General features: G+C 37.6%; 3 protein-coding genes across 3 annotated transcripts; 2 read left to right on the top strand and 1 right to left on the bottom strand.

Moving 5' to 3' along the window:
• Nucleotides 1-280: 280 nt before the first annotated feature.
• On the top strand, nt 281-1,210 carry LOC119490975 (olfactory receptor 10A6-like). The gene has a single exon (XM_037774528.1). The coding sequence runs from the start codon at nt 281-283 to the stop codon at nt 1,208-1,210; it is 930 nt and encodes a 309-aa protein (XP_037630456.1).
• Nucleotides 1,211-3,678: 2,468 nt separating this feature from the next.
• Nucleotides 3,679-4,605, bottom strand: LOC119490974 (olfactory receptor 10A6-like). Its single transcript, XM_037774527.1, has one exon. The coding sequence runs from the start codon at nt 4,603-4,605 to the stop codon at nt 3,679-3,681; it is 927 nt and encodes a 308-aa protein (XP_037630455.1).
• Nucleotides 4,606-8,635: 4,030 nt separating this feature from the next.
• On the top strand, nt 8,636-9,715 carry LOC119490973 (olfactory receptor 6N1-like). The gene has a single exon (XM_037774526.1). The coding sequence runs from the start codon at nt 8,789-8,791 to the stop codon at nt 9,713-9,715; it is 927 nt and encodes a 308-aa protein (XP_037630454.1). The 5' UTR covers nt 8,636-8,788.
• The last annotated feature ends 6,437 nt before the right edge of the window (nt 9,716-16,152 follow it).

Here is a 16,152-nt window from a genome sequence, read left to right as displayed (position 1 = left end):
TGCTCAGTAAGGAGGGGCTCATGACAAATTCACTCGTCGAAAGCGTCGCTATTTGTCAAAACATATTCATTTTGAAGAGTAAATGGTCCATTTAGGGGTGTATTTTACGGTTGTGTCCATGATAATGAATCTGTTTAGTGTTACTACTCTGACTTCTGTTTTTGTGTGTTTGATATTTCAGTTGTACATTGTGCCAAAATGCAAGTTTAAACCAGTTCAATTTTTACAGATCGAACAGAAGAGAATGCAATAATTGTTGTGGTGATCCAAAAGGTAGATTATGATAAACACTACACAGGTTTTACATTTCACACTTAGTGCCTACTTTAACACAGGGCTTTTCAAATACTTACATTTTATAATTATTATGTCTCTATATGTTTTTATTATTAGTGCTAATCTTTTGCTCATCGTGGTTATCTGTAGTAACAGAAGCTTACATGAACCTATGTACCTTTTCCTGTGCAGCCTGTTTGTAAATGAACTGTATGGTAGTACAGGGTTGTTTCCATTCCTTCTTGTTCAGATCCTCTCTGAAGTTCACACTGTTTCTGCTCCACTTTGTTTCCTGCAGAATTTCCTTTTATTTTTTTATGGAGGTGTAGAGTTGTTAAACTTAGCCGTCATGTCTTATGACAGATATCTTGCTATCTGTTATCCTCTACAATATAACATGCGTATGACATCTAACAAGATTGCCATGCTTATTGCTGTAGCATGGCTATACCCTTTCCTTACATGTGTTGTCATGATACTTTTGAGCTCCTCTTTACAGCTGTGTGGGAACATCATTAACAAAGTTTACTGTGTCAACTACTCTCTTGTAAAGCTGGCATGCTCTGATGCCCATGTTGTTAATACATATGGGCTCATTGCATCATTTGGTACAATCTTTGTTCCTCTAATTTTAATTCTTTACACTTACATGAAGATTTTTAAAGTGTGTTTTTCTGGATCTAAACAGACCAGACAGAAAGCTGTCAGTACCTGCACACCTCACCTTGCTTCCATCTTTAACTTTTCTTTTGGAGCTGGTTTTGAAATATTACAGAACAGGTTCAACATGAACGGTGTACCCAATATGTTCCGCATTTTTTTATCATTATACTTTCTTACATGCCAGCCTCTTTTCAATCCTGTAATGTACGGCCTGAATCTGTCCAAAATCCGTGTCACATGTAAAAGTCTGATTTCAAATTTGCGGCGTTAATATTAACAATTATCCAACAGTCTGTTTTCTTTCACCTAACCAGACCTGTAACATTTAAATGATGAACTGTGCATTGTGTTATTAATTGAAAATAAAGTACATTTAATAATACTTTGTTTTCCAATCTGTTTTGCTTTTGTAAACACAGAGACATGATAAAGCTCTGCAGAAACAGTAGTGTGCACCGTGTTCTGGCAGATTAAGAAATAAACTGAATGTATTTAAAAGCAGAAGGGAAATCAAGAGTCATTCATAATCAATAAACAGCATTTGTAACATAAAAAAGTGTCGGACTAGTTGTAGTAGTAATTATCACAGACCAGTAGCCATTAATCCAAATCAAGTCAAATCAGAAAATACTGATGCAAATGGTCCAGGTTGGGAAAGAACTCAGATCTCTATCATAAGACAGTTAGATGCACAGATCGTAAGGTTCTCCAAAGGCCTGTGGAAGAAAGTGTGGACTCGTAATACTGTTTGGCAAAATAATTTTGGTAAAGTTATAAATATAAAGTTTTATAAAGATAAATAAAAAATAAAAAACAAAATAAATAAAAATAAATATTTTATGCTAAATGCAGTACCTGTGAGGGTTTCTGATCAATATCTGTCATTGTTTTGTGTTGTTAATTGATTTCCAATAATAAATATATACATACATTTGCATAAAGCAGCGTATTTGTCCACTCCCATGTTGATCCGATTATTAAATACTTGACAAATCTCCCTTTAAGGTTAATTTTGAACAGATAAAAAAATGTGAGATTAATCATGACTAAATATTTTAATCGGTTGACAGCCCTACCAAACATATAATTTTATGCAAACATAAAATGTGAAAAGTTAAAGCATTTCAGGCACAGTGTAACAAGTTATATTCTACCAAACATAACACTTTTACATGTAATGCGGATTTTGGTTTTTTTTCAGTCCAAAAATGTGAGATTAATCATGATAACATATTTGAATGTATTAACAGATTACAGTCAGGATCAGTTTTATTTGTCGAGTACATACATACAAGGAATTTCACTCTGGTTTTTATGCATCTTTTTAAACGTACTTACACAGAAATAGAAATGACAGATCGGGCAAGGACAACTGGACAAAAGGTTTTCACCCAGGAGACCAGAGTTCACATCCCATGTGAACCTAACAATGTGTAGTTGTCTTTGTGTTCGTAGTTATTTTAATGCAAAAACACAATGTTTTCCCCGAAAGTAACTAACTACGTTTTTTTTACCTAAACCCAAAGAAGTTGTAGTTTTGTCGCCTTATCCTAAAGAAGTTGTAGTTTTGTTGTCTAAACCTAAAGAAGTTGTAGTTTAACAGATTAGATAACTTATATAACTATATATATAAACTATATTTTAACTAATATTTAATACTCATATGATACCAGTATCTTCACTATAGCTTTAAAACTGAGCCCACTACATCCTAAAAAATCACAAGGTGCGTTAAAGAAATTAGTGACGTTAAAACAAATTTGCCTTTTTTTACAATTTACGTTTGGAGCTTTATTTCACCTCCTTCACTACGAGCTAGTGTGACATGGTTGGTACCGATGGATTGGACAATGGATGAGCTTGCTAAAACCTCTTGAACAACACAACATGTAATGTGTGAAAGAAATTAGTTGCGTTAATATGAATTTGCATTAACGCGATATTATCACCTTAACTTTGTCATCCATAGTGCAAATATATATGTGTGTGCAGACAAACGAGTCTAGTCGTGCAAATCCAAAGGCCTTAGTAGTGTACTGGATCGTTAACTGTCTAAAACACTTAAGTTTTGTTTTTGTTTTTAAGTTTCTGACAGATTTGTATCTGTCGTTTATGTAATATACATAATGTAGTATGATATGGGTATTCCTGTATTTAAGGAGGAAGAACAGGTTGAAAAGTTGAGTTAATGTACTTTATTTGTCACATTATACAAAAGTGGGTAACACTTCATTTTACAGGTCCGCAAATTTCATGGTAATTAGGTGATAATTAGCAAGTAACCTCTTTGAAATTTCTTTGGAATTACTGCTAAATTACACCAGTATTTACCTCAACATTTATCAAACATTACTTTATTATAAACATGATTTAATAATAAAATTCCACTATTTCCCAATACTTGGTCATTTATTTAATACCTTTTCAGGAAAAGAATACAAAGTTAATTGAAATGCTTTATTTCCATGTCTGCTGATAAATAGATGATAATTAATGTCTTAATAAACTCCCTGAATCATGACATCAGCTACCAGGTTACATTTGATAGATGTTGAGGTAAATATTGGTGTAATTTGGCAGTAATTCCAAAAAAAATTCAAATAGGTTACTTGCTAATTATCACCTGATTACCATGACAGTTGCGGACCTGTAAAATGGAGTGTTACCAAAAAGTGCACAGTTCTACAATAAAATAAACTGATTAAATTGATTCAAATAAGAAACCCGGTTAACTTAATATTAATAGTCTGCATTTGATATCAGACTTTTACATATGGCACGGATTTTGGACATTTTCAGGCCGTAGAGTACAGGGTTAAAGAGAGGCTGGCATGTAAGAAAGTACAATGATAGAAAAATTCGCAATACATTGGGTACACTGCTCATATTGAACCTGCTCTGTATTATTTCAAAGCTAGCTCCAATAGAAAAGTTCAAGAGGGAAGCGAGGTGAGGTGTGCAGGTACTGACAGCTTTTTGTCTGGTCTGTTTACAACCAGAAAAACACACTTTAAGGATCTTTATATACGTGTAAAGAATTACAAGTAAAGAAACAGAGATTGTGCTAAAAGTGGCAATGAGTCCATAGATGTTGATTACATTGGTATCAGAACAGGCCAGCTTCAAAACAGAGTGGGTATCACAGTAAACTTTGTGGATGATGTTCCCACAGAGCTGCAAAGGAGAACTCAAAGACAGCGAAACCACCATCGCACAACAAGGATATAACCACGTTACGGCAATAAGAGCTGCAATCTTGTCCCGTGTCATACGGGTGTTATATTGTAGAGGATAACAGATAGCCAGATATCGGTCATAAGACATGACGGCTAAGTTTAAATATTCAACAGCTCCGTAAGAATGCACACAATAAACCTGCAGGAAGCAGAGCGGAGCAGCAACAGTGTGAATGTCAGAGAGGATCTGAACCAGAAGGAATGGAAACAACCCTGTACTACCATACAGTTCATTTACAAACAGGCTGCACAGGAAAAGGTACATAGGTTCATGTAAGCTTCTGTTACTACAGATAACCACAATGAGCAACACATTAGCACTAACTATTAACAAATATAAAGACATAAGAACTATGAAATATAAGTATTTAAACCCCCCCGTATCAAAATAGGCAGCAAGTGTGAAATATGAAACCTGAGTAGAGTTCATCCTCACTTTGGTTTATAACTATTTCATTGTGCACACCCACAAATAATTAACTTTTGTTATACATTTGTAACAATAATAGTTAAACTAGGACTGGGTTGTTCAACTGGACTATAAGTCAGTGTAGTAATACTGAACAGATTCATTGTCATTGAAAACGTTTTAACAAACCGCCCCAAATGTACCATTATGTTCAATATAATGCACATGTTACATATTACTAATAAAACATATGTGACATTGTGTGGCTTTATTAAGCATTCACCTGTTGTCCTGCTGTAGTCATACTGTGAGTCCTCCTAACTGAACTGAAACTCTGCTTCCATTATTTTATAGTTTCAAGACAGAGGAGGGCCGCAGCAGCAGAACACTCGATTCGACTGTCATCAGGCTATTAAGTAGGCGTTATCAGTCGCTAGAAGCACCATACTCGCTATAAGACCTCTTGAGTCCTTAAACAAACAAACTCTAAAAACTCTGGACAGATTTTGGTTATTTTCAGTCCAAAAATGTGAGATTAATCACGATCGCATATTTTAATGGATTAACAGATTTGAGTCAGGATCAGTTTTATTTGTTGAGTACATACATACAAGGAATTACTTGTAATCACTCTGGTTTTTATGCATCATTTTATGTACTTAAAATAGAAATAACAGATAGGGACAAGGACAACAACACTGGACAAAAGGTTTTCACCCTGGAGACCGGAGTTCACATCTCATGTGAAACCAACAATGTGTAGTTGTTGTTGTGTTCATAGTTATTTTAACAAAAAAACACAATGTATTTCCCAAACTTAACTAAGTAAGTTTTGTTGCCTAAATCTAAAGAAGTTGTAGTTTTGTTTCCTAGACCTAAAGAAGTTGTAGTTTTGTTTCCTAAACCTAAAGAAGTTGTAGTTTTGTTGCCTTAACCTAATGAAGTTGTAGTTTTGTTACTTGAACCTAAAGAAGTTGTAGTTTTGCAGCCTAAACATAAAGAAGTTGTAGTTTTGTTGTCTAAACCTAAATAAGTTATAGTTTTGTTGTCTAAACCTAAAGAAGTTGAAGTTTTGTTGTCTAAACCTAAAGAAGTTCTAGTTTTGTTGCCTAAAGTTGGAGTTTTGTTGCCTAAACCTAAAGAAGTTGTAGTTGTGTTGCCTAAACCTAAAGACGTTGTAGTTTTGTTGTTTAAACCTAAAGAAGTTGTAGTTGTGTTGTCTAAACCTAAAGAAGTTGTAGTTGTGTTGTCTAAACCTATATAAGTTGTAGTTTCGTTGCCTAAAACTAAAGAAGTTGTAGTTTTGGGCGCCTGGGTTAGCTCAGTTGGTAGAGCGGGCGCCCATGTAACAAGGCTTGGTCCTGACCGCGGCGGCCCGGGTTCGAATCCGGCCTGTGGCCCTTTCCGCATCCACTCTCTCTCTTCCCCCTTTCCAAGACTCTATCCACTGTCCTCTCAATAAAAATGGAAAATGCCCCCAAAAAAATAACTTAAAAAAAAAAAAAAAAAAAGAAGTTGTAGTTTTGTTGTTTAAACCTAAAAAAGTTGTAGTTGTGTTGCCTAAAACTAAAGAAGTTGTAGTTTTGTTGTCTAAACCTATATAAGTTGTAGTTTTGTTGCCTAAAACTAAAGAAGCTGTAGTTTTGTTGTCTAAACCTAAATAACTTGTAGTTTTGTTGCCTAAACCTAAATAACTTGTAGTTTTGTTGCCTAAAACTAAAGAAGTTGTAGTTTTGTTGCCTAAACCTAAAGAAGTTATAGTTTTGTTGTCTAAACCTAAAGAAAGCTTTTTGTTTGTGTTCAAAACGTGAAGTTTCATTCAGTTTAACATGTTCGAACGTTTTGCTCGTAAGTTTCACTTTTACAATGTAGTAGGTGTAGTAATCAGAATCAGAATCAGAATCAGAATCAGAATAGTGTTTATTGCCAGGTGTAAGAGGTATACACTAGGAATTTTCTTTGGTTTTGTTGGTGCAAGTCAGACAGTATAATAACAAAAGAATAGATAAAACGTTAGAATAAAATAAGAATAAAAATGTACAATTTACAAAATAAGCTATAAACAAAAATAAACATGATATAAACAGATAGTGCAAATATTGCCGGTGTGCAAACAAAACAATCAGGTATCAGAGGGAGAGAGAGGGAGAGAGAGGGATACTGTAGGGGGTGGTATTGAGAGTGTATGAGAGGGGGGGAGAGTCAGTGTCGGGGGAGGCGGGGGAGAGGGGGCAGTAGTGTGTGTGTGAGGGAGAGACAGTCACAGGGGGACGAAGGGGCTGTTGGAGAGCCCCACTGCCATGGGGAAAAAACTGTTTTTATGGCGTGAGGTTTTGGTCCTGATAGACCTTAACCTCCTGCCAGATGGCAGAGTCTGAAAGAGATGGTGTCCAGGATGGGAGGGGTCGGCCACAATCTTTCCTGCCCTCCTTAAGGTCCTGGAGGTGTACAGCTCCTGGAGGGAGGGAAGGTTGCAGCCGATCGCATTCTCTGCAGCACGGATGACCCGCTGCAGCCTGGCCTTGTCCCTGGCGGTGGCAGCGACGAACCAGACGGTGATGGACGAGGTGAGGATGGACTCGATGATGGCCGAGTAAAGGTGCACCATCATGGTCTGTGGCAGGTTGAATTTCTTCAACTGCCTCAGGAAGTACATCCTCTGCTGGGCCTTACTGGTGAGGGAGCTAATGTTTAGCTCCCACTTGAGGTCCCGGGCGATGGTCGTGCCCAGGAAACGGAACGACTCCACCGTGTTAACTGGGGAGCCGCGCAGGATGAGGGGGGGGAGCGGGGCTGAGTTCCTCCTGAAGTCCACTGCCATCTCCACTGTCTTCAGAGCGTTCAGCTCCATGTGGTTCTGGCTGCACCAGGATGCCAGATGGTCAACCTCCCATCTGTAGGCAGACTCATCACCCTCAGAGATGAGGCCGATGAGGGTGGTGTCGTCTTCAAACTTAAGGAGCTTGACAGATTGGTGTCTGGAGGCGCAGGTAGGTGCAGATAGGCACCTAATCACCCACATCTTTTTTATTTTTTTATTTTATTTTATTTAAAAGGGACCATGTACAGTTTAAAACATAAATGTCACCATTTGATGCACCGTACCAGATTATAGCTTTAAGCTAATTCACATCTGTTGTCCCTTGGCAGGTCAAAACAAAGGAACATACTACAGTCATACAAGAAAGAACATACAAAACGCACAATACACAGCTACACAAGATAGCACATCACAAAGTATGCTTGTCAAGTAAAAGCGAGTCATGAAGACCATGGAATAAAGATCAGTGAGTACAGAGCTGAGCAGCTTTCAACAGACGTTTTAAGTTGGTTTTGAAAATGCTGATAGAGCTGCAGCTCCTCACATCGTCAGGCAGGGTGTTCCTCCACTGGTGTTCCTCCACTGGCGTTCCTCCACTGGCGTTCCTCCACTGGTGTTTCTCCACTGGTGTTCCTCTGATTTGTGGCCTTAACAGAAAAAGCTGATTGCCCAAATGCAGTGCGGCGAAATGGTACATTACAATCTTGCATAGAAGATCTTCTTATTGATCTAATAGAATCTACTGAGCGAGAATGCACAAAATCACACAGTGGAGGAGGGGCCAAACCATTTAGCATTTTATAAACGAGGCACAAATTTGAAAATAATCTAAAATTCTCAAAGCTCAGTAAATTATATTTCTCCAGTTTTGTACAGTGATGAAAATGCAGTTGTTTTTTGTCCAGAGTTTTTAGAGTTTGTTTGTTTAAGGACTCAAGAGGTCTTATAGCGATTATGGTGCTTCTAGCGACTGATAACGCCTACTTAATAGCCTGATGACAGTCGAATCGGGTGTTCTGCTGCTGCGGCCCTCCTCTGTCTTGAAACTATAAAATAATGGAAGCAGAGTTTCAGTTCAGTTAGGAGGACTCACAGTATGACTACAGCAGGACAACAGGTGAATGCTTAATAACGCCACACAATGTCACATATGTTTTATTAGTAATATGTAACGTGCATTATATTGAACATAATGGTGCATTTGGGGCGGTTTGTTAAAACGTTTTCCATGACAATGAATCTGTTCAGTATTACTACACTGACTTATAGTCCAGTTGAACAACCCAGTCCTAGTTTAACTATTATTTTTTATAAATGTATAACAAAAGTTAACATAATTATTTGTTGGTGTGCACAATGAAATAATTATAAACCAAAGAGAGGATGAATTCTACTCAGGTTTCATATTTCACACTTGCTGCCTATTTTGATACGGGGGGGTTTAAATACTTATATTTCATAGTTCTTATGTCTTTATATTTGTTAATAGTTAGTGCTAATGTGTTGCTCATTGTGGTTATCTGTAGTAACAGAAGCTTACATGAACCTATGTACCTTTTCCTGTGCAGCCTGTTTGTAAATGAACTGTATGGTAGTACAGGGTTGTTTCCATTCCTTCTGGCTCAGATCCTCTCTGACATTCACACTGTTGCTGCTCCGCTCTGCTTCCTGCAGGTTTATTGTGTGCATTCTTACGGAGCTGTTGAATATTTAAACTTAGCCGTCATGTCTTATGACCGATATCTGGCTATCTGTTATCCTCTACAATATAACACCCGTATGACACGGGACAAGATTGCAGCTCTTATTGCCGTAACGTGGTTATATCCTTGTTGTGCGATGGTGGTTTCGCTGTCTTTGAGTTCTCCTTTGCAGCTCTGTGGGAACATCATCCACAAAGTTTACTGTGATACCCACTCTGTTTTGAAGCTGGCCTGTTCTGATACCAATGTAATCAACATCTATGGACTCATTGCCACTTTTAGCACAATCTCTGTTTCTTTACTTGTAATCCTTTACACGTATATAAAGATCCTTAAAGTGTGTTTTTCTGGTTGTAAACAGACCAGACAGAAAGCTGTCAGTACCTGCACACCTCACCTCGCTTCCCTCTTGAACTTTTCTATTGGAGTTAGCTTTGAAATAATACAGAGCAGGTTCAATATGAGCAGTGTACCCAATGTATTGCGAATTTTTCTATCATTGTACTTTTTTACCTGCCAGCCTCTCTTTAACCCTGTACTCTACGGCCTGAAAATGTCCAAAATCCGTGCCATATGTAAAAGTCTGATATCAAATGCAGACTATTAATATTAAGTTGTCTAACCGGGTTTCTTATTTGAATCAATTTAATCAGTTTATTTTATTGTAGAACTGTGCACTTTTTGGTAACACTCCATTTTACAGGTCCGCAACTGTCATGGTAATCAGGTGATAATTAGCAAGTAACCTATTTGAATTTTTTTTGGAATTACTGCCAAATTACACCAATATTTACCTCAACATCTATCAAATGTAACCTGGTAGCTGATGTCATGATTCAGGGAGTTTATTAAGACATTAATCATCATCTATTTATCAGCAGACATGGAAATAAAGCAGATCAATTAACTTTGTATTCTTTTCCTGAAAAGGTATTAAATAAATGACCAAGTATTGGGAAATAGTGGAATTTTATTATTAAATCATGTTTATAATAAAGTAATGTTTGATAAATGTTGAGGTAAATACTGGTGTAATTTAGCAGTAATTCCAAAGAAATTTCAAAGAGGTTACTTGCTAATTATCACCTAATTACCATGAAATTTGCGGACCTGTAAAATGAAGTGTTACCCACTTTTGTATAATGTGACAAATAAAGTACATTAACTCAACTTTTCAACCTGTTCTTCCTCCTTGAATACAGGAACGTAACATCCACAAATCTGTTGATGAAGTCTTACAACGTTTTTTGAAACCAGTATGTGCACCATGTCATGTCAGATTGAGAAATTCAGACGTCAAATTAAATTTACAATTATACCCATATCATACTACATTATGTATATTACATAAACGACAGATACAAATCTGTCAGAAACTTAAAAACAAAAACAAAACTTAAGTGTTTTAGGCAGTTAACAATCCAGTACGATACTAAGGCCTTTGGTTTTGCACGACTAGACTCGTTTGTCTGCACACACATATATATTTGCACTAGGGATGACAAAGTTAAGGTGATAATATCGCATTAATGCAAATTCATTTTGACGCAACTAATTTCTTTCACACATTACATGTTGTGTTGTTCAAGAGGTTGTAGCGAGCTCATCCATAGTCCAATCCGTTGGTACCAACCATGTCACACTAGCTCGTAGTGAAGGAGGTGAAATAAAGCTCCAAACGTAAATTGTAAAAAAAAGGCAAATTTGTTTTCAAATCAAATCAAATCAATTTATTTTTGTATAGCGTCAAATCACAACAGAAGTTATCTCAAGACGCTTTATATATAGAGCAGGTCTATGACCGTACACCAGAGTTTAGAGACCCAACAGGATCCACCAAGCGCACTGAGGCCAGGAACAACTCCCCGATTACTGGGAAGAAACCTGGAGCAGAACCGGGCGCAGGGCGGGCGGCTATCTGCCGAGACCGGCTGGGGGGATAGATAGAGAGAGAGAGAGAGAGAGAGAGAGAGAGAGAGAGATAGAGAAGCAGCCACAATAGTAGCCTAGCAGCTGTAATAGATAACAAGTAGGACTGATAACACAAAACCAATAGTGGTGGATGGAAAGAGTGATAATACAACTATCAGAATTGATGTCATTGGGTCGTCCCCAGACGGGCTTTCAAGTGGAGCTTCCAGCTGTCTCAGTCCACCATACATCTGGCTAGCTCGCCAGCACTGTCCAGCATCTCTCCTCAGTACGTCCATGTGTGTTGGTGTGGGACGTCCCTGCGATCGATGCCCGTGCGTTGGTTCCCGCAGCATTAGCATGCTTGCTGGGAGCTCTTGATGTCTTTGGCAGTGACTGAGAAGTGTCACTGCGTCCAGTTTTAACGTCACTAATTTCTTTAACGCAACTTGTGATTTAGGTTGTAGCGGGCTCAGTTTTAAAGCTATAGTGAAGATACTGGTATCATATGAGTATCAAATATTTGTAAAATATCCCAAAAAATATAAGTAAATAATAATTTAAAAAAAGTTAGTGAAATATTTCCGAAAAAACAGTTAAAATATCCCCAAAAAATTTGTAAAATAGTAGTAACATATTAGTGGCCTCAGTTTTAAAGCTAGAGTGAAGATACTGGTATCACAGTAAACTATAAAACCTGATGAATCCATCGGTACCAACCATGTCAGACTAGCTGGTCATGAGGAGGTTAAATAACGCCCCAAACTTACACTAAATTTTGGTGAGGAAAAACGGTCATGTCCATTTTCAAAGGGGTCCCCTTGACCTCTGACCTCTAGATATGTGAATGGAAATGGGTTGTGCAAACTGGTGCAGTTTGGGGCGAGTCATACAATAGTTGTCATTGTTTTGTGTTGTTAATTGATATACAATAATAAATATATACATTAATTTGCATAAAGCAGCATACGTCCACTCCCATGTTGATAAGAGGATTAAATACTTGAAAAATCTCCCTTTGAGGTTCATTTAGAACTGATAAAAATGTGCGATTAATTTGCGAATTATTCGCGATTAAATATTTTAATCGATTTGCAGGCCTAATTTGCTCCAATGTTTGCACAAATCACAACCATGTGACCTAAGCTCATATAATGTATACAGTGTATATAGCTGTTGAATGTCATTTAAAAGAAAAAAGTATTCTGTTGTTATTTAATTTTAAACCTTTTTTGATGTTTCCTACCTCTTCAGCCTGTTTCTTTTGCTGGTGTAACATTCGAATTTACCAATTTACTTATAAATATGATGACCGGACAACATGTGCAACACGTTCAAGTTCTTTATTGTCACATGCAAAATAATAATTACAGCCGCAAGCGGCAGTTCGCTGGTTCAGGCTTGCAACAAGCTTTCTGCAACTTTTAAAAAGCTTGGTCCAATAATGATCCACAGAAAATTTGGTAGAAATTGGATTCATGGTTTAGGAGGAGAAATCAAAAATGTGTAATTCAAAAAATTCGAAATGGTGGAAAATGTAGTTGGCAGACGTCAGCGGTCCACAGGGCTTTTTTGTAGAGCACATTCAGCTGGACAAGTGTATCAAATTTCAAATCAATCAGACTTTAGGATTGAGGGGCCGGCCTTTAAACTTTTCACTCCTTTGGCTGTCAGTTATAGCGCCACCATGTGGCCAATTGATATCATATTTTATGTGAAGCATTAGGACATCATGGCCATTTATGGTACCAAGTTTCATGACTCTAGCTTGTTACAGCACAAAGCAAATAGAGCAAAGTCATAATATAGCATAAAATGCTAAATAGGCCACGCCCACGTGCACCGATCAAAATGACTCTTCAGATCTTGATGAATACTTGCCCCCAGAGCATGTGCACCAAATTTGGTGAAATTCTGTTGACCAGGTTTTGGTATTTGTGGCGCCCCCTATATGGGTTGAGCTAAAACAGCTTTGGTACGCCTATTCCCAAACACGTACTGAAGATATCTACCAAGATTCATGATGATTGGACTAATGGTCAATGAATTAAGGCCAATTTCTTGCTAAGCTCCGCCCATTGCAAAGTTTGTTGGTCAACAGCTTCAAAACGCAATAAGATATCAACAAGCTTTATGCAACTTTTGATGAGCTTGGTCCAATAATGATCCACAGAAAATTTGGTCGCAATCGTCAATACAGTAAGTTGAGCTCACTGCCCCTTTAATTTGTCCCTTTTTCTAGTTTAGAGATAGTTTAGTACTGACAATCCACCAGGTTGGATGTGTTGCTTAGGTTCTGTTTACACCGGTCTGTTAGTTACCATCTGATTTCAAACTACCACGCGTGCATGAACGTGGCTGTGTGTAAACGTGCGCTACACTTAAGGGTCCTGGTTTGAGGGTTTGTAAATATGGTCACCCTAACATCACCTAACATCACCTAACATCACCCAACATCACCCAACATCACCTAACATCACCTAACATCACCTAACATCACTTAACATCACCTAACATCACCTAACATCACCTAACATCACCCAACATCACCTAACATCACCTAACATCACCTAACATCACCTAACATCACCCAACATTACCTAAAATCATCTAACATCACCTAACATCACCTAACGTAACCTAACATCACCTAACATCACCTAACATCACCTAACATCACCTAACATCACCTAACATAACCTAACATCACCTAGCATCACCTAAAATCACTTAACATCACCTAACATCACCTAACATCACCCAACATCACCTAACATCACCTAACATCACCCAACATCACCCAACATCACCTAAAATCATCTAACATCACCTAGCATCACTTAACATCACCTAACATAACCTAACATAACCTAACATCACCTAACATCACTAACATCACCTAACACCACCTAACACCACCTAACATCACCTAACATAACCTAACATCACCTAACATCACTAACATCACCTAACATCACCTAACATAAACTAACATTACCTAACATCACCTAGCGTCACCTAGCATCACCTAACATCACTTAACATCACCTAACATCACCTAACATCACTTAACATAACCTAACATCATCTAACATCACCTTACATCACCCAACATCACCCAACATCACCTAAAATCACCTTACATCACCTAACATCACCCAACATCACCCAACATCACCTAAAATCATCTAACATCACCTAGCATCACTTAACATCACCTAACATAACCTAACATAACCTAACATCACCTAACATCACTAACATCACCTAACACCACCTAACACCACCTAACATCACCTAACATAACCTAACATCACCTAACATCACTAACATCACCTAACATCACCTAACATAAACTAACATTACCTAACATCACCTAGCGTCACCTAGCATCACCTAACATCACCCAACATCACCCAACATCACCTAGCATCACCTAACGTCACCTAACATCACCTAACATCATCTAACATCACCTAACATAACCTAACATCACCTAACATCACCTAACATAACCTAACATCACCTAACATCACTAACATCACCTAACATCACCTAACATCACCTAACATCACTAACATAACCTAACATCACCTAACATCACTAACATAACCTAACATCACCTAACATCACCTAGCATCACCTAGCATCACCTAACATCACCTAACATCACCTAACATCATCTAACATAACCTAACATCACCTAACATCATCTAACATCACCTAACATCACCTAACATCACCTAACATAACCTAACATCACCTAGCATCACCTAGCATCACCTAACATCACCTAGCATCACCTAGCATCACCTAACATCACCTAACATCACCTAACATCATCTAACATAACCTAACATCACCTAGCATCACCTAACATAACCTAACATCACCTAACATCACCTAAAGGTAAACTGCTAATTAGCTGGTCACTTCAATTATAACACAACATGAGCATTAGCCTGAGACATAGTCATTGTAGGCTCTTCAATACTACTATACTAATATTACTATACTATACTACTATACTAATATTACTATACTATACTACTATACTTATACTACTATACTAATACTACTATACTATACTACTATATTAATACTACTATACTATACTACTATACTATACTACCATACTAATACTACTATACTATATTACCATACTAATACTACTATACTATCCTACTATACTATACTACTATACTATACTACTATACTAATACTACTATACTATACTACTATACTAATACTACTATACTATACTAGTATACTAGTATACTACTACTGTATGAAGAAAAGCCTCATTAACCTCTGCGTGTTTTCGTCTCTCCACTTCACCACTAACTAAAAACGAAAATTAGTAGCCGGCAGATTCGAGGTTGTTTAGGTTCGTAATAAAAAGGGTGCTGATCAGCTGATTCCACCACCTCAGACAAGGAACTAAACTACTAGTCACAGAATTATAATAACAAGAAAAGATTACAGCTGCAAGCGGCAGTTCGTGTGTTCAAGCCTTTTTTCGCTCAACAGAGGGAAGCAGCTGAATTGCCAAAATCCAAGCCGCGAGCAGCAGTGATCGGGTTCTGGGCTTCACAAAGCAAAGCAAAGTCATTTCACCTGGTTTAATTCTGTATAAAGAAGGAGTGAGACCAATCACTACCTTGTTTCATCATTACAGTGTATGCAGCCTTTCTGTACTGGTACACTCAACGTCCCACCAGTCATATTTCTTGGCATTTTGGGGACGTTTCATCAGGTTAATTAAAAATATCCATCAAGTTTGGTGATGCTGGGACGAACTCACATTGATTTGTGGCGAAATTTGCGCCAGGCCCATGCAAATCTTTGGAACTGGTGGCGCCCCCTATGGAGTAATTTCTAAATAGTTTTACACACGTGGTTCAAAATTGTTATGAAACATCCTGTGGGTTTGGTATTGATTGGACAAATAATTTATGAAGTTTAGTCTTACTTGTAGGGTTCTGGGGGGTCGGGGCTTGAACCCTAAATACAGTTTTCACCTGCCAAAAACTGATTGCAGCTCCTACCTTGTGACTGGAAGTTTTGTTTCTGACTCAGAAAGGTTCGATTTAATTCACGAGGATTATATCTGACAGATTATAGCCCACTCAG

The sequence above is a fragment of the Sebastes umbrosus genome, chromosome 7 (assembly GCF_015220745.1).
Source record: "Sebastes umbrosus isolate fSebUmb1 chromosome 7, fSebUmb1.pri, whole genome shotgun sequence".
NCBI classification, from domain to species: domain Eukaryota; kingdom Metazoa; phylum Chordata; class Actinopteri; order Perciformes; family Sebastidae; genus Sebastes; species Sebastes umbrosus.
This window is presented reverse-complemented; position numbering and strand designations above follow the sequence as displayed.

What these genes read in the sequence shown, in the direction of transcription:
- LOC119490975 (XM_037774528.1), top strand. Translation starts at nt 281, where the DNA reads ATGATAAACACTACACAGGTTTTACATTTCACACTTAGTGCCTACTTT.
- LOC119490974 (XM_037774527.1), bottom strand. Translation starts at nt 4,605, where the DNA reads ATGAACTCTACTCAGGTTTCATATTTCACACTTGCTGCCTATTTTGAT.
- LOC119490973 (XM_037774526.1), top strand. Translation starts at nt 8,789, where the DNA reads ATGAATTCTACTCAGGTTTCATATTTCACACTTGCTGCCTATTTTGAT.